This window comes from Neopelma chrysocephalum, unplaced genomic scaffold, assembly GCF_003984885.1.
Source record: "Neopelma chrysocephalum unplaced genomic scaffold, ASM398488v2 Primary Assembly neopelma1_100, whole genome shotgun sequence".
NCBI lineage: Eukaryota > Metazoa > Chordata > Aves > Passeriformes > Pipridae > Neopelma > Neopelma chrysocephalum.
In genome coordinates this window covers 1,094,792-1,115,569 of record NW_020897763.1, presented here as the reverse complement: position 1 = coordinate 1,115,569, position 20,778 = coordinate 1,094,792, and the positions used below count along the sequence as shown (strand labels likewise).

Genomic DNA, 20,778 nt, shown 5'->3' with positions numbered 1-20,778 from the left:
CCGCCGCCATCTCAGCGCTGGGGCGGCCGGGCGGTCACCGGGACGAGGGGTCGCGTCCCGCCGCTCTTCCCGCTGCTTTCCCGGGGATTCCCGCTGCTTTCCCGCTCCGGCCATGCTCTCCCGCCTCGTCCTCCGCGCCGGTGAGTGGCCGGGGGTGGCGGGCGGGGGGTTGGTGCTGTGTTTGGCCGGGCTCTGCCCTGACGCGCTCTGTGCCCTCTTGTCCCCCCAGCCCCCGCCGCGCTGAGGGCGCTGCCGCCGCCGCCCGTGGCCGTGGGGTGAGTACTGTGGGAGCCTTTGGGAAACCAGCCTCTATTTGTGCTTAAACAACGTTATTCTGGGGGGTTGTCTTCATTTTTCTTATTAACGCTCTATGAGTGTAAGATAGGGACGATGGGAAGGAACTTCTGGAGGTTATTTAGTCCCACCCACTTCCTGGAAGGAGGTGCGTCCAATAAATGGCAACTTCATCGAATCACAGAATAGTTTGGGTGGGCAGGGATTTTCAAGCTCATCTCATTCCACCCCCTGCCATGGGCAGGGACACCTTCCACTATCCAAGCCCCGTCCAACCTTGGACACTTCCAGGGATGGGGCAGCCACAGCTTCTCTGGAGAATCTGTTCTAGTGTCTCACCTCTTACCTGCTTATTTAATTGGAAATCTGTTTGAGCCTCATTTGAGAGTGGTTTTGGGGATTATTTGTGTCTGGCTTTTTAATAAGAACCATAATTGAAACTTTTTGTTGTTGTTTATAGTGTGCTGCACGCCACAAGACAACTGCACACAACTCAGCAGAGTTTGGCTCCTTTGCCACCTCTACCTGAGAAAGGAGGAGAAGTTCGTCATGGTTTGATCCCCGAGGAGTTTTTCCAGTTTCTCTACCCTAAAACAGGAGTCACAGGTTAATATAGGCTATTTTACTATTTACTAATACAGGTTTTAACTTTTCTACATTACTTTTACCATTTTTAGTTATGTAGTTCTGTCCACCAGTTCTGGCTGCTGAAAAGGTAAAATATTAGTGAAAATTAGTTTTTTTGCATGTGCAGGTTGTGAAGGACAAGCCAGTGCTGCACTCCTGGTTCTAAAGTCAGACACTTTAAATAAAGGCAAAAAATGCCATGAGCCTGATTTCGTAGGAAGATTTAATTGCCTCTTGGTCCTCAAAACACTTGAATAGGGATTTTTGCCTGTTTCTGAGTGAGCAGAAGCAGCAGTGCCAGGTGCAAGTTGCTTCCACTTCTGGTGAGATTCCTCCTGGCACCTTTCCCTGGGTGGAACTGTGACTCTGCTTTTTGTCCTGGAAAAAGAGAACACTACCTGATATTCTTGTAAGCCTTAAACTGGCTCCCTCTCAGGTGTTTGAATTTACTGAGTTTCTTCATGCCTTGTACAAATAATGCTGCTTTTTTTTTTTTCTTTAGGGCCCTACATGCTGGGAACTGGTCTCATACTCTACCTCCTTTCCAAGGAAATCTATGTCGTTAACCACGAGACAGTGGCAGCTGCTTGTATATTGTCAGTCATCATTTATGGCGTCAAGAAGTTCGGGCCTGATGTGGCAGCTTTTGCTGACAAACTTAATGAGGTAACAAAAAAACCAGAATCTGACTTTGTAGTAGTTAATAAGGAGTGGTTTTGTTAAAGTATAAACGGCTTCAAACTGGCCGAGGGCAGGGATGGGTGGATATTAGGGAGAAATGTGAGGGTGGGGAGGGCCTGGCACAGGTTGCCCAGAAAAGCTGTGGCTGCCCCATCCCTGGAAGTGTCCAAGGCCAGGTTGGATGGGGCCTGGAGCAACCTGGGATAGAGGAACGTGTCCCTGCCTATGGCAGGGGATGGAATAAGATGAGCTTGAAGGTCCCTTTCAACCCAAACCTTTCTGGGATTCTGTGATTGTGAACCTTAACTCTGCTTTGCCACCTTGGAACCTCAGCCCTGGCACAGGGCAGTTCACACAGACATTTCTCAAATCTTAAAGCACCATTCCAGAAGTTAATTGCAGATTGTTTTCCTCGAGCCTGACTTTCATTCTGAAGGGTGTTTCTTGCTTCTTTTTCCAGGAGAAAGTGGCCAAAGCTTTGGCTGTGAAGAACGAGGCCATCGAGAGTCTCCAGAAGGCCATTGAGGAGGAGAAGAAGGAGCAGTGGCGGGTCGAGGGCCGCTCTTACCTCTTTGATGCAAAGAGGGTACGTGGTGCCAGCTCTGCTGCCATCCCCCCTGCAGCCTGCCCTGCCCAGTCTGGGAGCCTCTTGTACTCCCAACAAGTTACAAACTGTTTGCTGTCTGTGTGTTGCACACAGGGCCACTTCCACCACCTGACCCAGAGACTCAAAAGGAGGGAGAAGGACTTTTTATGTGGCAGATAGTGACAGGACAAAGGGGAATGGCTTCAAAGAGAGGGAAGGGTTAGATTAGAGATTAGGAAGGAATTGTTCACTCAGAGAGTGGGAAGGCCCTGGCACAGGTTGCCCAGAGAAGCTGTGGCTGCCCCATCCCTGGAAGTGTCCAAGACCAGGTTGGACAGGGCTTGGAGCAACCTGGGCCAGTGGAAGGTGTCCCTGCCCATGGCAGGGGGGTAGAAGTGGATGATCTTTAAGGTTCCTTCCAGCCCAAACCATTCTGTGATTCTGTCACTTTTGCTACAGAACATGTTCTGCTGCTGCTTTGTGCTCTTGCCAGACATTAACCTCCTGACTTTATCTGCTTGTGCAGAATAACGTTGCGATGCTGCTGGAAGCCAACTACAGGGAGAGGATGATGATGGTGTACAATGAGGTGAAGAAGAGGCTGGACTACCAAGTGGCCATGCAGACCCTAAAGAGGCAGAAGGAACAGGATTACATGATTCAGTGGGTGGAGAAGAATGTTATTCAGAGCATCACACCCCAACAGGTATTTGCTGTTTTTTGTCTGCTTTACGTTTTAGTCTGTACAAAGATTTGCTACAAGGGATTCTGATTTAAGCCAGGAGATGATGGGTGTCCTTGGGTGACTTCCAAATGTGGCTGCAGCACATTCCTGCTGCTGAGTAAGAGCTAAGGAACCCAGTTCCTGGGTACCAGGTGCTTATGTTGCTGGGATTTAAACTAGGATTGTGTGTAGCATTTGTTGCTGCAGCTCAGAGCTGAGCTGTGATGAGATGTGCAGCTCACAGGGCAGGGGACTCAAAGTTCTCTGTGTAGGACCTTGGCAAATCAAGGTCTGCAGGTGGGCTCTGGGTGTCCTTGCTTTTAAGGAAAGAAACAGAACAAAAAACCAAAAACAAGTTCCCAGCACTGTGTGCTTTTGTTACCCAGAGCAGCTGCCCCATTCCTGGAAGTGTCCAAGGCCAGGTTGGACAGGGCTTGGAGCATCCTGGGCTGGTGGAAGGTGTCCCTGCCCATAGCAGGGGTGGAACCGGATGAGCTTTAAGCTCCCTCTGAACCCAAACCATTCTGGGATTCTGTGATTTCCATTCCCGCTTCAGTGCAGGTCCTTGTTTGGATGTAATCTCTGATTTCGTTACATCCCTTTAAATCTGTAACTCAGGGGTGTGAAAAAGGATTATCTAAAATGCACTGAAAATCTATTTTGCTTGAAATGTCTGCTGACAGCTGCTTTCCCCTCTCTTGCAGCAGAAGGAGAGCATTGCCAAGTGCATCTTGGACCTGAAGGCGCTGTCCAAGGGCGCACACGCAACAGCGTGACCTCGTCTGAGCCCATGACATGTCTCAATACATTACTGGTGGAAACTATGATTCTAAAACATCATTAAACAAACAAAACCCAACCCCTCTGCCGTGTTTCACTACCAACAGTCATTGCCTGGTTGTGTTTGAAGTCGCTGGATGGGTCATACCAACCACTGCTGTTTAGAGTGGGGGATTAGTTGCAGCCACAGCGTGTGTTGGATTCCTTGCGTGGTCATGAACACTTGTAGAGATCACACAACTTCACAGAGACAAATTCTGGTGCTCAAACTGATCTCTGGGTTAGAATTCTCTGTGATAACAACCCACAGATACCTGCTGTCATTGCAAACATGTTCTAAAATCAGTGATTTGTGCTGCCATTGAGCTGCTCCTGAACTTGGAGGGGCTCTGAATGAACGTCCTTGTTCTCAAAATGAGCTGAAAACCCCTTTTTCACAACAAAGCTTTATGTAGTGATGAAAGTGTTTTGGTTCTGGGAAAACAGTGATCTGGCAGGAAATATGTCAAAAGCTACCGGAAAACATGACTTCAGTATTGAGTTTAAAACAGGGAAATGGGTGAGTTTAGAGGGTGGGATTTTTCTGGATTTTCATAGGAGAAAAAAAAAAGCTGTTGATTTTGTTTTTTCCTTGTGCATCGAGAGAAATAATTCCATGTCTGTTATGATAAAACACACAGAATAAACCTCTTCCATTTTCTTTCCGTAGGAAATTTTTCCCTGCAGGATTTTGTTAGAACTCAAATATCCCAGCTGAGCAAAGCACTGACTGTATAAATTAATCCTTTGTGTGCTGGGCAGTGATTTATTTAGTACATGAACTGCAGTGAGCAGAGTGGGGTGTGCCCAGGACCCACTGCTTTATGAATTGCTGCAATTCTCAGTGGGGGAAAAGTGAGTTTTCTCCACTTTTCAAACAGCACAAAAAACATGTTCTTTAGGGGTAAGAACCTGACTTTAAACCAGTCTAAGCTGAACCTGCCTTACTTTTTTTAGCTCAGCAGTTCCAGAGAACGCAGGTGCATAATTTCCTGTCTTGTGATAATTTAAATGAGAAAAGCGAAGTTGCTCAACTTCCACATTTTTGTAACCCCACGTCTCAATGACATTGGAGCTTTGAGCTGGTGTGACAGATTCTTTGCACAGAGCCAAGTGGTTCAACTGGTGTGCTGACACTCTGGGAGTTTTCCACCAGCACCTCCATGGTGGGAGGTAAGATGGAGCTGTATCATTTCTTGTTCCTTTAGTTCTTGCAAACACGAACTGGGAGGTTTGGGGTTGGAAACTGGGAGCTCTTCATGGTTTGACTCCTCTGCAATGTGGGCAACAACGGGGTGCAGTAGGAAAAGTGACAGTAGCAGAGTTTATTGTCATGTGATATTTTCATGTCGTGATATTTTCATATTTTCACATTATTCACAACACACATATTGCAAACCACGTGGTGAGAAATACCAGGGTAGGGATTTTGTAGTAGGCTGTCTTTAAGATTCCCTATCTTTTAGCCCTATCTTCAAGATTCCACCCCCAAATATGGGAAGAAACTTAATGTTCCTGCCTTGTTGGGAAGAGTCAATTTAACTTGAGAAAGGAAAACATCAAGGGGGGAATTTTTCAGAGCTGCTGGTTATGAAAATGTTCACAAAGTGGACTGGGTTTTAGCTCTTGCAAAAATAATCCTGTGGGTGCTTTTTAAGTCTTAAATATCCTCCATTTTTGGGGGGAAGAAGGCAACGTGCCCATCAGGACGTAGTGACCACGTGTGCCAGGAGCAAGACACTGGGAAGCAGGATTGATGCTGAGGAACTGCTGGGTTTGTGTGGCTTTGTGCCAGTTTTATAAGATTCCTAAATAATGGATAAAAACTAAATCAAGTCTTTGAGTTAAAAGAGGGCTACAGGTTTGTTTTGCTTACATACCTATGTATATAAATACAACTTTTTTTCCTCCCCTCCTTTCAGCTTCTCTTCCTGTCCATTAGTGCTTGGAGAGGATGGGAGGCGGTTCCTCACGATCAGCAGGTATTTTAGTTTTTAAGCAGTTTTTTTAGCTGCAGTGTTCTAAATCTAAATCTAAATTGATGTTGTCCTGACCTAAGGGCTGCTGTGGGGGTGTGTGGAAGGACTGCACGGCTGCCAGAGGCTGCCCTGAGACAGTAATGACTTGAACAACTGCATTTTCCTGTCTGGTGGTTCCACTTTCAGCCCCCTGATAGAGAGAAGTCTTATACACAAAATAACACTGCCCTGGGCAGACACGTGCCTGAATGTAGTTCTTGTTGTTTGGAGAAATTTATATGTTTTAAAATCAGTTTTTGATTATTTTTTTATTCTGTTCCAGCTACACCCACTCCTACTACTCCCATTGTCCCCACCACTGTCCATACCATCATCCACACCACTGTCCACACTGAATTAGAAGCTTCACAAGTTAAATGCTGGTTTGAGAGGTAAATGCTCCACCTTTATTTCCTGCCTCCAAACCCTGAGACTGCAGCCTCCTTCTGCAAGGGAGGGGGTTTATGTCATATATTTGATGTCCTGGGGGTTTAAAAAGTTCATTGCAATTTCCTAGTCTGTGCACGAGTGATGCTTAAGGCAAATATGCACCTTTTCATCTCATACTGCTTGGGATAAATGGGCTACACTCTATAAAGTTTGGTGAATTTGAGCACTGCTGATGCTCCAACACCTCTTAAAACTGGGGATTCTGACACGATTTTCTGTGTATGAACAGTCGTGAAATCCTGTACATGTCACTGGCCTTCATCTCTGGCATCCTCCTGACTGTCCTGGTTTTTGCCATCATCTACCTCTCCAGGAAAAGTAAGTAGCACAGTCGAGGGAGTAACAGCAGAGTGGTGATAACTACAGAAGTTACTTTGAAATTTCAAAATTGTGTCTGCCTCGAGTAACTCCTGCATTGATGAACAGGTCATCCCTGCCAATGACTCCTCAGGGGCTGTTTTCATGGGAGAATTAACTTGACCACTGAAGTTTTTGTTGGTTGTGGGTTTTTCTCATCCCAACCCTGGCCACACTAAATTCTCAGCCCCTTTCATCCTGGCCACTTCCAACAGGTGGGCAGGGACTTGGCAGCCCAAAATGCCCACTTTGCAGGGCAGGTCTGTGACAGATTTTACAGGTTATGTGTCTGTCACCCATCACTGAGCCTCCCCAAACCCAGTGCAGACAGCTGAGGCTGATATCCCTCTCCTTCCTAGATTGCAAGAAATCCCACCAAAATTTACAAGAGGAAGTTTGCTTCCAGGCAGCACCTGAGGAACGTGCCAGGAACACCCAGGTAAAGGTCACAACTGTTATTTCTAACCTTTAATGCAGAGACTTCACGTTCTTGACAGGGTGGTGAATATTAATTTGGGGGTGGGAGGGAGAAAAGTCACTTGCTTGAGAGACTTGAGTGTTAGTCAGGAGTTCTTTTGACTAAGGAAAAGGGCTTTCTTTGGGCATCCAAGACTTCAGACTGTGTTTATAGAAGTATAGGGATGTGCTGAGGAGGACCCTGGACAGTAGGAGGAAAAATACAGAGCTGAAACACCATATTATACTCCCCATGTATTTCAAGGGTTTAACTAAACCTCTGATTAGGCAGTTTAGGAGCAATCTTTTTAAAAGGCAAGGATTTCTGCAGTTTGCCTTTGTGATAATAATTCTTTGGTAGCCCCTAAACTTGAGACTTGACCCAGGATCCTGAGCCTGACTAACCACTGGCATAAACCAGCATAGTGTATATTAATTTCCCACATGTAAGGACAGACTGTTTATGGTTTGTGGTGTTGAGGACAAACTAAAAGTGGTAAATTCCTGCTGACAGGCAGTGCTTAAACACTGTAATGTTTGTGGCTTCTTTCCCATCCTCAGAACGAGGTTACCTACAGCACTCTGGTCTTCCAGCGGAGTCAGACACCACTGGCTGTGTGATGATGAAGTTCCAAGAGAAATAAAAGTGTTTTTCCACTTTCTGAACATCAAAAGCCACCAGAACGTTACACCAAGGCCTGCAGTGCCCTGAGGGTGCCAGCACTGCCATCTGTAACATCAGCTCTTTTTATAGTTACAAGGGGAAATTCAGGTCTCCCGTTCCAAACCGATTGCCAAAGGATGTGGGCAAATTGAAGGTGGTTTGGTTTTTTTTTTTAATACAGTATTTCCTCATCTGGAGAAATCTCCCTGCACTTGTAAAGTTTCCGTTTCTAAGCTACCAAAGAGAACTGAGAAATGGAAATGTTTCTCTGCATCTATCCAGATCTGGGGCCCTTGTGTTTCCCTTTTCTGTCACCAGCCATGGCACTTGGCATATTTTTTTGGTTGCCAAGTGCTCTGATTAGTTATTTTCTGTTATTGAAGTGATGATAATGAAATGTTTGTGTGCAAATGCTGCTTCCTGATCAGGTCCCGTAAAAGCGATGCACGATCACAGTGTGACAGCCAAAATCTCTCATTCACATATTATTACCCACAATGTTCTAAACACGTTGTAAAGAGGGAAAAATCATCCCTTTGTCGTCAGCTGGGGGATAAGTTACCACGAGTGGCTCTGTCTGAGCAGCCACAGAGAAGCTTCTCTGCATGTTTCCCACGGATGGGAGGTTTGTTGTCCCGGGGAGTTCGGGGATCTCCAACTGCTCAAGGCTGAATGGGAGGGATGTTTCCTGCTGGCTCAGCCCTCGGGGCCTCAGAAACCTTTGTGGTTACCAGAGAGTGCCAGAATCTTGCAGGTACTTCTGTTTTCTGAAAACGCTGATATTTGCATGCGCGCTGTTCAAACACCCCTCTAGAGGGATCTCCGGGGCAGGACAAGCGTCCTACAAACTCCCGTGCGCTGCGGCCGAAACATCTGAGAGGCTTCAGAGGAGCGATGCTGGATGTGCCACCTGATGGCAGCACCAAGCCGTGCCTGGGCTGGGTTTAATTCCACTTAAACGCGGGGCTCTGGTGCCTTTCCAGCCCCGGTCAGCAGAGCAGGGGCTCCACCTCTGCCACCCTCGGTGGGTTGTCCTGTCTCCTCCTCCCGGCAGCCGCTGGAGATTTTTCACGTGAAAAAGTGTGGCTAAACACTTTTATGTTCTGAAACTTGGTGTGTGGTGGTGTGGGTCAGGCCACAGACTGTTCCACGGTACAGCCCGTGGTCTGTGCTTTGCTGTTATCTCATCTCAGTCATGGCAGTTTCTTCAAGTTCTATTTAATAGAGAAAAATACCATATTACTCCTTAGTATTTTTAACTGTGAAGAGATTCATAAGGGATGAGTGTGGTTTGTGCACAGTGTTTTTTAATTTAGTTCAATTTTTGTTTAAAATTAATAACAGTGTTACTCTGCTGCCTGTCAGAGAAATAAGGTCTGAAGATTTACCTGGCTTGAACAAAGGTGACTTTTCCACACCAGTAAGTTAGAAAAACAAGGAAAGGTGGCTCACCACAGGCTTCCCCCAGCTCAGGGATGTTGTGTTTTCATGCAGGTGTTTCCTCACTGAGACTCAGCACAACCATTTCATGTCCACTGTGAAACGCTGCCAACCCCAGCACAGCCCTTGTGTGTGTGTACCTGGGGGGCTGAGAGTGGCACAGCCCTTGGAAGGTGGCACAGAATCTCTTTGTTGTGTGGCTGCTGCTCAGCCCCAAACTCATCCCAGAGCATCCCTCTGTCTCTCCCTTTCCCGTGCCAAGAGCTCTGTAGGGTCATACACAGCTTTTAATGGCAGGCACCAGCAAACACTTAAATAAAATTGCTGTAGCTCCAGGGATTTGTGACAAATGCATCTGCTAATCAGAACAGAGGATTCTGTGTCCTCTGTTTCTGGCTCTCCCATTCTCACTATTTCAGGAGGTTTCTGCTCAAAGTGTTTGCACTTTTCTCTCCCTCAGGCCAAGCTTTCACAGCAGGAATGTGTCTGAGTGTGTCTGTGTCCCATATAAATTGTCCAGCTCTAGGAGGGTGAGTGGAAACAGCTCCTGGGTTAAATGGTGCTGTGAAGGATGCAGGGACAGCAGTGCCTGTGATATTCCCTGGCATTTTGGAGTTGACATCTGGTTGCAACGTTAGAAGGGAGAGCAGGGCCACGGAGCTTGTTCTCAGAAGGCAGGATGACTTCCCCTGCTCTCAGTCCCCTCTCTGTTCTTCCTCCCGATCCTTGTACCTTGTTCCCTTGGAGTTTGTCAGGCAGCCTGCCAGGAGTCTGGTGCAGTGTTGCTCCCTCTTCCCTCAGTTCACCAGAAACACATCAGCAAAGTCCCCCGTGCATCGTTCTCACGAATAATTTCCTGCTCGTGAGGTGGGACCTGGTTTTCTGCTGAAAGCAATCGCTTCCATCACTGATCATTGGAGATCATGAACCAAACTGTGATGTGCTGGTGCAGTGCCTTCCTTTGGCTTGTTTATCTCTCGAGTTGAACTGTGTAACGAGGCAGAGCTTTGGCCTGGGACAAGGGTTGCATCAGATAAGAAATGAGATGTCTGGTCTCAGCTAAAGGAGCAGATGCCAATGCTCTCTAAGTAACATCCACTCCCTTTTCTGCTTTATCTGGACCACATTTATTATTTAAAGATGGACAAGAAAGTAGCCTGGCCTTTAATGACCTGTTTCCAGTTTGACCCATGTTCCTTAAAAGGGGGCTGTGTCAGCTGTGGTGTAATAATTAGTGCCATTTTTGTGCCATCCTAGGCAACTAAAACTGCAGGCTGGTTTTTTTGATTGTCAGGGCAGGATTCAGCAGGCTGAATCAACGTAAAATCCATCTAATAGTTCTTATTATTCATGACAATGTAACAACCCTGGCTGCAGCACAAGTTGACCAGACTCAAGTTTAGTCTAAATGGACAGAGAAGACAAAGGGTGTGAGAACAGTCAGTGAGGTTGTGAGCTGCTGGGTTACAAACAGCAAGGAACACATTTAGCCCATTTTTCAGTCAACTCTTCCAACCCTTATGTTAAAAAAAAAAAAACCAAACCAAAATCCTTGACACTAGACAGTATTTCCTTCTGTATTTTGAACTGATATAATACAAAGACATATATTCACATACAGCTTTAGGGGAACCTTCAGATCTACATGTTGCTTCAGTTTCCCATGAGTTCCTTAGCAAAGCCACTTGTCTGGTCTATACAGTCTTAATTTATGGTGGTGGGTCTGTTGATTGCTCTGTAAGAGCTGGGTCTGGTTTTTTGCACAGGATATAGGTCCTTAAAATTAAAAGGTACGTGCTTTTGAACTTCTTTATCTTGCAGGCGTAGACAATGGGGTTCATGGCAGAATTGGCATGGGATAACACGATTCCCAAGTACATCCAAAACCGGGGGATCTGAGTCTCAGGGTAAAAATAGGAAATGCAGTTTATAATGCACAGAGGCAACCAGGATATTGCAAACAGGAAGAGAACGAGCGCAAGAGACTTGGCCATCTTGAACTCCTGCCCATAAAAAGCTCCAGCCCCTCTCACACTGGCTGTGCCTTGACTCAGCTTTGTCCTGATGATGTGGAAGATTTCAGCATACAGAGCACACATGATGAGCAGGGGGACAAGGATCCACGTGATGAAGCCAAAATACACCATGTAATCCGTGCTCATCACGGACATGAATTGGCACTGGAGGAAGTTGGAGTCTCTTGACTTGTTCCAGCCAAACATGGGGACAAGTGCAACCAGCAGGGACAGAGACCAGCACAGCCCCAGTGCCCACCAAACTCTTCTCTCTGTAGTGATTCTTTTGTACCTGTGGGGGAAGAAAACCCAGGCTGTGTTAAACAGGAGTGTTTAAAACAGTAAAGGATGGTTTCAAGCACTCACACATTCAGATACTAAAGGTTCGTTATCAGAAAATGGAGCATTAGTTTTTTGAGATTTTATTTTTAGGGGGGGAACTAAATCTTATCTTGAGACAAGACCCAACCCTACATTTGTAACAGTTATGTTGCAGCATCAGTAAGAATTGTGTTTAACTTCCCCTGTTTATAACTGGATGTTTTCATCCATATTATTTTTTGTTTCACTACAATCTTAGTGCTTCTCTTGCCAAGATACTGCTTTGCTGCTATTAGCAATTCTATCTTATTTCTCACCTTCTTTGGGTGTACCTTCGTCTTTATCTTTTTTTATGCCACTTGAAGGACTAAAATGTTCTTTTGATTTTCAATTTCATAGGCCCTTTCCCATGAAATGATGATTTCTTTGATGCTTGAGGTTATGCTTTGCATTTTTAGTTTATGTGCTTTTCCACTCAAATATAAACAGCGAGTGACTTAAGTTAACCCTTAGTATGTTTGTTACTACTTCTGTGTTTTCAGCAAACACTAAGTGGAATTTTATTTAAAAGAGCTGCCTCAGAAACCCTAATAACAACTATTAGATGGATTTTACATTGATTCAGTGCCATTTTTGTGCCATCCTAGGCAACTAAAACTCTGCAGGCTGGTTTTTTTGATTGTCAGGGCAGGATTCAGCAGGCTGAATCAATGTAAAATCCATCTAATAGTTCTTATTATTCATGACAATGTGACAACCCTGGCTGCAGCCAGATTCAAGTTTAGTCTAAATGGACAGAGAAGACAAAGGGTGTGAGAACAGTCAGTGAGGTTGTGAGCTGCTGGGTTACAAACAGCAAGGAACACATTTAGCCTGTTTTTCAGTCAACTCTTCCAACCCTTATGTTAAAAAAACCCAAGGATTTGCATTGAATCCTCCCATGACAATCAAAACAAACCAGACTGCAGAGTTTTAGTTGCCTAGGATGGCACAAAAATGAAGATAATTATTACACCACAGCTGACACAGCCCCCTTTTAAGGAACATTAAAGGCCAGGCTACTTTCTTGCCCATCTTTAAATAATAAAAGCAGTCCAGATAAAGCAGAAAAGGGAGTTCATCATCCTGTTACTCATCTCAGAGAGCGTGGAGGTGCAGCACTCACCTGGTCTGCAGCTTCACTCGCAGGTACCTGTCGATGGCGATGGCCAGGAGGGAGAGGATGGAGGCATTGGTGAAAACCACCATGAGGCAGCACATGAAGAGGCAGGTGTAGAAGTGCACAGTGATGCCCAGGCTCACCACGATGGCCAGGGGCACCACCAGGATCCCCACGGCGATGTCGGCCAGCGCCAGCGACGCGATGAAGTACAGGGTGGTGTTCTGGAAGGTGGAGCTCAGCCTCACCACCCAGATCACCAGGACGTTGCCCAGAGTGGCAAACAAAGCCACCAGGCACTCGGTGCCGATGTAAATGCCATCCAGGCTTCTCAGTGCCAGGCTGTTGTTTGGCATGATGGTGCTCCCACCCTGGCCTGAGCTGCGGGAGGGGACACGGGCATCGATAACCCCGTGTGGGATTTGTCTTCAGTGTCTGGTGCTCAGTCGTTCCAGTGACTTCAAGGTGCAAACTTCTTTCGGTGTTTCGTGTCCTCCGCGCTCAGGCAGCAAATCAGGTGTTGCCTTCCCACAGAGCTGCAAACTCCTCAGCACCCAGGAGCTGTTCCCCTCTCTGGAGACATCTCCTGAAGCTCACAGCTTCCCTTCGGCAGCATCGTGGCAGTGAAGTGCTCTGGAAGGCTATTTTAAAGGAAAAAAACGGAAAAGCTTCCACACTCCTGCTTACCAGCAACTCACAAATAAAGACTTTAACTGCTTCCTCTTTCCAGCCTCGTTTTACAAGTCCGAGAACATTAACCACAGTTGATGTGCAAAGCTGCCACTTATCACTCAAGATAATCACTCTGCAGTCACTGTGGCAAATGAGGCAGCTCAGAGGATGTTGAAGAGCATTGCACTAAATTCCAACACCCAATTTAATCCAGGTTGCACCATTCCAGTTAAGGCCCTGAGGTGGCTGAAGAACACTTTTTACTTGGACCTTTCTCAGCCTGACAAGAACACTCGTAACATGGGTGATGTTTTCAGTGACAGCCCTTGTTTCTGCTGGAAATCGGTATGACAGCCAAGCTTGTCATGTTCAGAGGGTGCCATATTTTCCTGTGCCTGGTTTGTGGAAGATGGAAAAAGTGAGGGAAGGTGTGGGAAGTGATGGGAAGTAGCAGGGAGAGGGTGTGAAAGCTGAGACGTGCGGGGGGAGCCCGGCAGTCGTGATGCCCCACTCGACGTGAGTCTGCAGTGAAAGAGCTGCTCCCATCCCGGATGGAACTGAGGAGAGAGGCAAACAGGAGCTCCCTGACATGAGCTGTAGAGTGACATGGCTCTTGGGCAAGTAGGAATGCTCCTTCTCCAGGGATGAGCAAGGAAATGATTAGGAGGATGGTGCCTCATTAGCATAACGAATCCTGAAGTGACCAGGGGTGGTACTTGGTTTCCCAGACACCAAGTCCTCCAGCTCTGCCACCCAACTTCCTGGAAACACAGAGATGGGGAAGTGAAATCAGCCTGAGAGCAGACAGAGCCGGAAATAAATGAGACTTCTTTCTTCCCTGCTATCCAAAGAGTTGGAAAAATTCAGATGCCTTGAAATCAACTTAAGCACTTCTTGCTCCCTGACTGGGGGGTGTTTTGGTGGAATAACTGCTGGGAACATGGACAGTCCCATCCTGCAACTGCACTTGGCTGTGCTGGCAAAAGTCAGATTGAGGAACTTTAATTTAAGGCAGATGAGGTTTCTAGAAGGTAGAATTCAGCACAGTGTTTCTTAATTTTGGACGTAAACAGCCTCTGATATCCGAAATGTCAGTGGGCAGCCTGGACCAGATCTGTATCGTGACAGAGGCTGTGACTGTGGTGCCTGAGGAACTGGTTGGGTGGTGACATCCAGAGGGAGATGGTTCAATGGCTCAGTGTCCTGGTGGACATCAGGGACAAGTGCTGTCCCTCAGGGGTCTGTACTGGGGCCAGTGTCATTTAATGCCTTCATCGATGGCAGACAAAGGGATTGAGTGCTGGACAGGGGAGGGAAAATATAAGGAAAGCCTTGTGGGTTAAAGTAAGGACAGGGAGAGGTCACTTGGCCTTTGCCAGGACGGGCAAAACTTGTGGAAAAATTAATTACCAATCGGATCAGAGTAAGATAATGAGAAATCAAACCAAACTGGCTGCTGGCAGCAGAGTGTTCACCATCTGAGGATGCTCTGACTGGGCCCGACGGGGCAGCAGCACCCACTGGTGGAAAGGTGCTTTGGGCTGGGAGGAATCGAGTGGCCTCTGGGCAAGGTGGTGTTTGCAGCAGCCCCTGAGGTTCCACAGCCCTGGATCTGCCCCTCCCTTTTCCTTCCCAGGCAGGTGCTTTCCCATGGGGACACTGTCTCTGAGGGAGGTGCCACCGAACCCAGCAGAGCTGCACCCCCTGACTGGGGCTGAACTGGGCTGTTTCCACCCAGCACCCCCTGTTCCTGTTCCCACAGGTTCCTGCTGGGGACAGCACAAGGTGCACTGATATTCTTCAGATGTTTCCTCCGCCAGGCAGCATCTGTTTCCTGTCCTAAATATGACAGAACCAGGGTGCTGGGCGGCTGTGACTCCTCTGTCACCAAAGCAGGATGAGCCTGTGTCCTTCTCCTGTCCCTGCCCCACATGAGCACGGCTTTCCCTCAGCCCTGGGGTGCTGTGGGTGCTGCACCCTCCTTCCCTGGGCACTCAGCTCTTCTCCCACTGCCTTCCTGCAGCCCCACTCTCAGGAAACACTGGGCTGGAGGTTTTCACAGCTTGCAAAGTGATTAAACACTCCCTGCACGGAGGAGCCAAATGGGGCCGGAGCGTGGGATCAGGGAGCGTTTTTTGCTGTGGAAATCAGCTCTGCCCCCCCTTCTGGCTGCTTTTCACCGGCACCCAACCCCAGATCCCGGCTGGAGGGCTCTCTCCTCTACTTCTCTCCCCGTTAGTGCTCCATAAGCACGCACTGTGCTCCCACTGGGAGGCTTAGGGAAGCACATGCCAGTAAAGCTGGCAGCAGGAGGGACTGGGAGTGAGAAGGATCAGGCTCAGCCATATGAGGGTCCAGGATTCACCTCTCCCTTCCTCCGTGGTATCAGTGGGGCATCAGCCATCGAGCAAAGGCACAGTCTGCTCTGGATAAGTGGGAGGATGATGCTGAGGTGGATGATACAGTTCTTCACCAGCCTCTGAGCTCCTGGCTATCACTGGAACCTGCCCCTGTCCCCCAGGACAGCTCAGTCCTTCCCCAGGGCTGTGCTGCTGCTGAGAGTTGTAGTTCAGAGCTGTGTCCAGGGGCGACCCACCCTGAGGTGGAGGAAAGGACCAGATGGAAGGAACTTTGCTCCCCACCACCTTTGGCTCCCATTCCTGCTGTTTGGCACCCACCCAGCTCTGCCCTCCCCTGCCCTGCCTGCCCAGGCTGCAGCCCGAGACAAACCCAGCCCTGGGTTTGCTGCCCCCCAGACCTGCCCGGCTGTGAGCGGGGCTGCAGCTGGAGGAACGTTGCGAGCCTGCAGTTTAAGGCTTTGGTTTAGACTAGGATTCAGAGGTGTATTTTTAGCTCACATCATTTAGCTGAGCCTGTGGAGAAGGCGGCTCCAGGAGGAGCCCGTGCTGGGCAGGTTGGGATGAGAGCTGGGTGATCCCTGCGTGATGGAACCCAAGGATGTGGCAGTGAGATGGGGTTAAACAGCATTTCGGATCCTGATCCCTGAGCACTTGATGGTTTTGCCATTTAAAGGCCATGCTCAGCTTGCTGGATTCTTGGATGGCTCCAGCGAAAGGCTTCCAGCTATTCCCCAAGGATCCTCCTACATCCTGGTGAGATAAGGATCAGGAAGGGAAGGTCTCTCTGCAATCTCAGCTGTGGCTTTGAGCACAGATTCCCTTTTCACTTTGGGGGCGGAGGGGAGGAGAACGAATTTGCTCGAAAAAAAATTATTTCGAAGTGACACACAATAAAAAAATAAATCCCACAACAATGATCTTATCGTGTGAGTCAACAACAGCCACGGCTGCCTTTGTTCTGGTGGGGCTGTAAAACACTTGCAGGGAGGAGAAGGCAGCCTCCTTGAAGGCAACTTCCTTGGAATGCCCTGCCTGGGCCCCCAGCTGGGCTCTGGGGGTCCTGGTTGCCCCCCAAACCTGTGCTTACACAGTGCTGGGGAGACATCAACATCCCACACCTCATTCCTCTTTCCTCACATCCCAGCAGCTTCTGCCCTTGTGCCAGGAGCTGTGGAGGAGGGCTTTTTCTGGGATTTTAAAATTTAATCTTAACTTTATAGGGGAAAAAAAAAAAGCAGCTCATAAACCAAGAGGCTGCGAGTGGTGAGAACTGTCCTGGCTCTTCCCTGCCAGGGGAAGGAAGTGAAAGCAAAGCAGAGAGAGGATGTGAATGTGGAACAGGATCACATCTGGTGTGACAGAGAGGGATTGTGGTCTGCTGAATAACCAGCCAGAGTGAGAGGCTGGAGCCTGGTGTGGGTGACCGATGTCGTGTCGCTCTGTGCCTCAGTTTCCCCATCCATGGTAAGAGGAGGGTCAGTCTGGTCTTGCCAGAGCTGGGAAGGGCTGGACAGGAGCAGGGCCCTTTTGGTTTCCCTCTGAAACTCCCCATTTGGGATTGTTTCACCTGCCCCTGCACGCAGAGGCACAGGGATGTCGGAAAACTGCTGTCGGTGCTTCTCACAGATGGGAAAACCTGAAGAAACCTCTCCCCTGGCACCCACACAGCTGTGCTGGAAGGCAAAGTTCACTGCCCTCAGAATGCACATTTGGTTCCAAAGATGATTTCAACCACTGTCAAGAGCAAATTGTCAGCGGAGGATCAGATCTGGAAAGCTCTTCTTCCCTTCCACATCCCGTTCCCCGAGCTTGAACTGTGCTGGAAATCGGATTCTCCCGGTGACTCACCGCTGTGTTTGGAACAGCTAGAAGAGGTGCAGATGCCTGTTTGCTGCTGTCTGCTGACTGACTCTGGGGCAGAGTCTCAGCCTTGGCTGGTCCTGAATGTTATTTAAAGCAGAGCAGGGAGTGTGTGGAGGCTGAGCTGGGTCAGCACTGCGGGGGCTGGAGCTGGCAGATGGTGCTGCAAGATATGATGGTGTCTGGAGGTGGATGGAGCCCCAACCTCTGTTCCCACAGACCCCTGACCCTCTGCATCCCTGCTCCAACCCCTGCACCAGCAGCACATGCAGCCCATGACGTGTGACCACAGCCCCTGGGACAGCCCGAGCTCAGGGTCTCCCAGCCGGAGAGATCAGGGTGGAAATAAAGCGTTAATGCCACGAGGAGCAGGGATAACCTGCATGGCTGGCATTCCCTCGGGATTTTAATCCCTGCCAGACAGCAGTCTGTGGCTTTGCCCGGTTTCTCAAGCAGCACGTGTGGCGACCTCGGCATTCCCGGCGGGGACGGCCCATCCCTCCTCCCGGCTGTCTGACACTGGGAGGGGAACAACCCAGGGCTCCACAGGGCACTGAGCACACACCAGCAACCTGAGGATGGCAGGAAACACGGCCCCAAACTGTGTTCTGGCTGAGCAGGGGCAATGCCAGCAGTGGGTTTCACCTCTCCCGAGCAGGCTCCCAGCTCCTGCCCCGCAGCTGCCTTCGGGAAGAGCTTTGCTCCTTTTAAGTCCAGGGGCCCGGTAAAGCTCCCTGCAGCAGCTGTCTCCATGTATGGGGATGGCATCCCTTCCCAGGATGGCATCCCTTCCCGGGAGGCTGCTCTCTGCGGGCACAGCCAGGCATTCACACTGCCCTGAGACGCTGCTCCAGAGCCGAAACCTGCACTCAGAGAACTCAAGGACCGGGGCGACACTCGAGCTCCCGACGGGCTTTTGCTCGGCTGGATTGTGTGGCTTTGGATTTTAAACCTCCCGAAACCTGGGAGTGAGTGTGTGTGTTTGCTCTTCTTGCTCAGCTCGTTCGGGAGTGCAGCAGCTCCAGTGTAGGAGGGAGATGGGGCTGTCAAACCAGTATGGCTCGGTGGGTTTGCTGGGACAGGCTGGGATGCAGCTTTGAAACAGCTCCTGCTCGTCAGCCCCTGGAATCCCAAGCACAAACAGGGCAGGAACGCAGGGACAGGGGCTTGGACAAATGATATTTTTGCGTGTCTTAAAATTCATGGGACTCTTTTGAAGCTTTCTGCGGGTGTGGCTGTGGAGTGGGTGAAGCTGCAGCCCGGGCAGAGCACTGACCCCGTGTGATGCCAACTCCGCTCCCGCACGTGGCAATGACCTTTCCCAGCCCGTGGGAGCAGCGATTCCCCCCGGTTATCCAGCTCTCCTTGACCCACACTCTTGCTCTCTCTCTCAAAGCACCCGGGGCTGTGAATGAACCGTGTCACGCCGTGTTTTCTCTGCTGACTTGGGAGATGCAGCTTTTTGGAATGTTTTGTTCCCAGAGCTGCTTTTCCAGCTTGCTGCAGAGCACGCAGAGCTATTACCCAGCAGGCGATGGCAGCTTTGAGCAGTCACCTCCTGTGAATCACGAGAGGAAATCACCCCTCGGTTTCTGTTTCACAGCCTTTCTGCCTGGCTTTGTCACCCCCGGCAGGTGACAGCAGACCCAGGATCCCTCTGGAGCTCCGTGGTGCCCCACACCCATCACCTCCGAGGACTCAGAACTTTCCATCCTCGCTCTTCATTAGGGATTGTTTCAAAATCCCACAAAAACCAGCATAAAATAAATCCCGGGGAGATGAAAGGGAGTTCTGAGCTGGCAAGAGGTTCTTGAAAGAGGCTCTATTTACACAAATTCTCTGGCTGACAGGAGAGAAACTGTTTTGACATTTTATAAACTCTTCCACTGATAATTCTGCCTCTCAGTCTGGCAAGGCTGGGGGAGGCAGGACGGGGTGCAACACCAAAGCCAAGGCCCTGAGCTCCCTTCCCAGCTCTTGTTTTTGATCACCAGCAAGTCATTTAACTGCAATGGACTGCAAAAGCAGCCTTTCTCTGGGAAGAGAGAGAGGGAAGAGCCGTTGTGGAGAGAAGCCATGGGAGGGGACAAGTCACCTGGCACAGGCAGCACCCACCACTGCCACTGCTCCCCTGACCCCAGGGGTTGAGGACAGAGGGTGTAAACCCCATTTAGCAGCTTCTCCACATCAGTTTGGCTCCAACAAGTGGACACTGCCAGAAATGTGTGGCTCTAACATCAACTACAATAACTGAACGTGCTTGATGTGGAGTCACTGAATCACTCTTAATTTTGAATGTTCAGTGGCATCTCAGGCCACAGATTTCATGGATTAAATGAATATTACCAAGGCATTTCCTAAGATTCCTAAGAACATTTGGGGTTGTCCCGTGCAGAGCCAGGAGCTGGACCTTGAGGATCCTTGTAGGTCCCTTCCAGCTCAGGATATTCTATGATTCTATGAATATCTTGCTGTAATTTATTTATGAAACATGACTCATTCTCTGACTGGCATTCATGGACAAATTCATCATTGTCAGCATAACTACTTGTAGGGGGGGGAAGCTTATATTTCCTCTGGATATCTTACAAGTGCTTTTTTCCTGCCTTTCTTTCCCTAATCAAACCAAGATCTTATTTATAGTCCTGCCATTTCTGTCTGGGTAAGCCCAGAGTGGCCCCAATGGCTTAACAGGATTTATTTACTCCAGATTTACACATGGGTGTAAGGAACAGAGGGATTTGGTCCTGTGGCCCCAGTAATCCTCTTGGAGGTGGAAGCAGAGGCTTTCCCCTGAGGAACAGGAATTCCAGAGGAACAAATGAAACCCCCCAGGCCCTTCTGGAGGGGGAAGGAGCTGATGAGGAGCAGAGAGGTGGGTGGGGTGTCCCCAGGGCTGGTGCTCCCGTGTCCCCAATCCCCCAGGGATCCCACTCAGGCTTCCACACCTTGCTGGTCCCTTCAGCTCGAGCTCTGCAGGGAAATTCCATCCTGTTTGATAATCTAACATGTTTTTGGGCCTCAGAGCAGGGAAGGAACGAGGGAGGCTCAGTGCCCATCTCACACCCTCCCACAGCAACAGCCTCCCAGGACACAGAGCCAAGGAAAGCCTTTGGGCTTTTATTTGATCAAAGATGCTCCTGAAAACAAACCATTTTTCCAAGGAAATGGTCCTGAGAGGTGCCTGGAGTCTCCCTGGGGGTTCAGCTCCACGCCAGAGCAGCCTCCACCAACAGGAAGATGAGCTGGAGGCAGCCAGGCTCCGGCAGGGTCCA

At 49.1% G+C, this 20,778-nt stretch overlaps 3 protein-coding genes across 3 annotated transcripts; 2 read left to right on the top strand and 1 right to left on the bottom strand.

Moving 5' to 3' along the window:
- Window positions 1-3,771, top strand: ATP5PB (ATP synthase peripheral stalk-membrane subunit b). Its single transcript, XM_027695122.1, has 7 exons — window positions 1-140; window positions 230-275; window positions 755-900; window positions 1,424-1,587; window positions 2,063-2,188; window positions 2,715-2,894; window positions 3,617-3,771. The coding sequence occupies exons 1-7, from the start codon at window positions 113-115 to the stop codon at window positions 3,686-3,688; spliced, it is 762 nt and encodes a 253-aa protein (XP_027550923.1). The 5' UTR covers window positions 1-112; the 3' UTR covers window positions 3,689-3,771.
- A 2,294-nt stretch (window positions 3,772-6,065) lies between these two features.
- Window positions 6,066-7,769, top strand: LOC113973390 (transmembrane protein C1orf162 homolog). The gene is made up of 3 exons (XM_027695444.1): window positions 6,066-6,517; window positions 6,916-6,995; window positions 7,574-7,769. The coding sequence occupies exons 1-3, from the start codon at window positions 6,421-6,423 to the stop codon at window positions 7,631-7,633; spliced, it is 237 nt and encodes a 78-aa protein (XP_027551245.1). The 5' UTR covers window positions 6,066-6,420; the 3' UTR covers window positions 7,634-7,769.
- Window positions 7,770-10,694: 2,925 nt separating this feature from the next.
- On the bottom strand, window positions 10,695-15,909 carry LOC113973346 (adenosine receptor A3-like). The gene is made up of 3 exons (XM_027695325.1): window positions 15,900-15,909; window positions 12,618-13,304; window positions 10,695-11,423 (listed from the first exon to the last, which is right to left on the bottom strand). The coding sequence occupies exons 2-3, from the start codon at window positions 12,965-12,967 to the stop codon at window positions 10,826-10,828; spliced, it is 948 nt and encodes a 315-aa protein (XP_027551126.1). The 5' UTR covers window positions 12,968-13,304; window positions 15,900-15,909; the 3' UTR covers window positions 10,695-10,825.
- Between the last annotated feature and the right edge of the window lie 4,869 nt (window positions 15,910-20,778).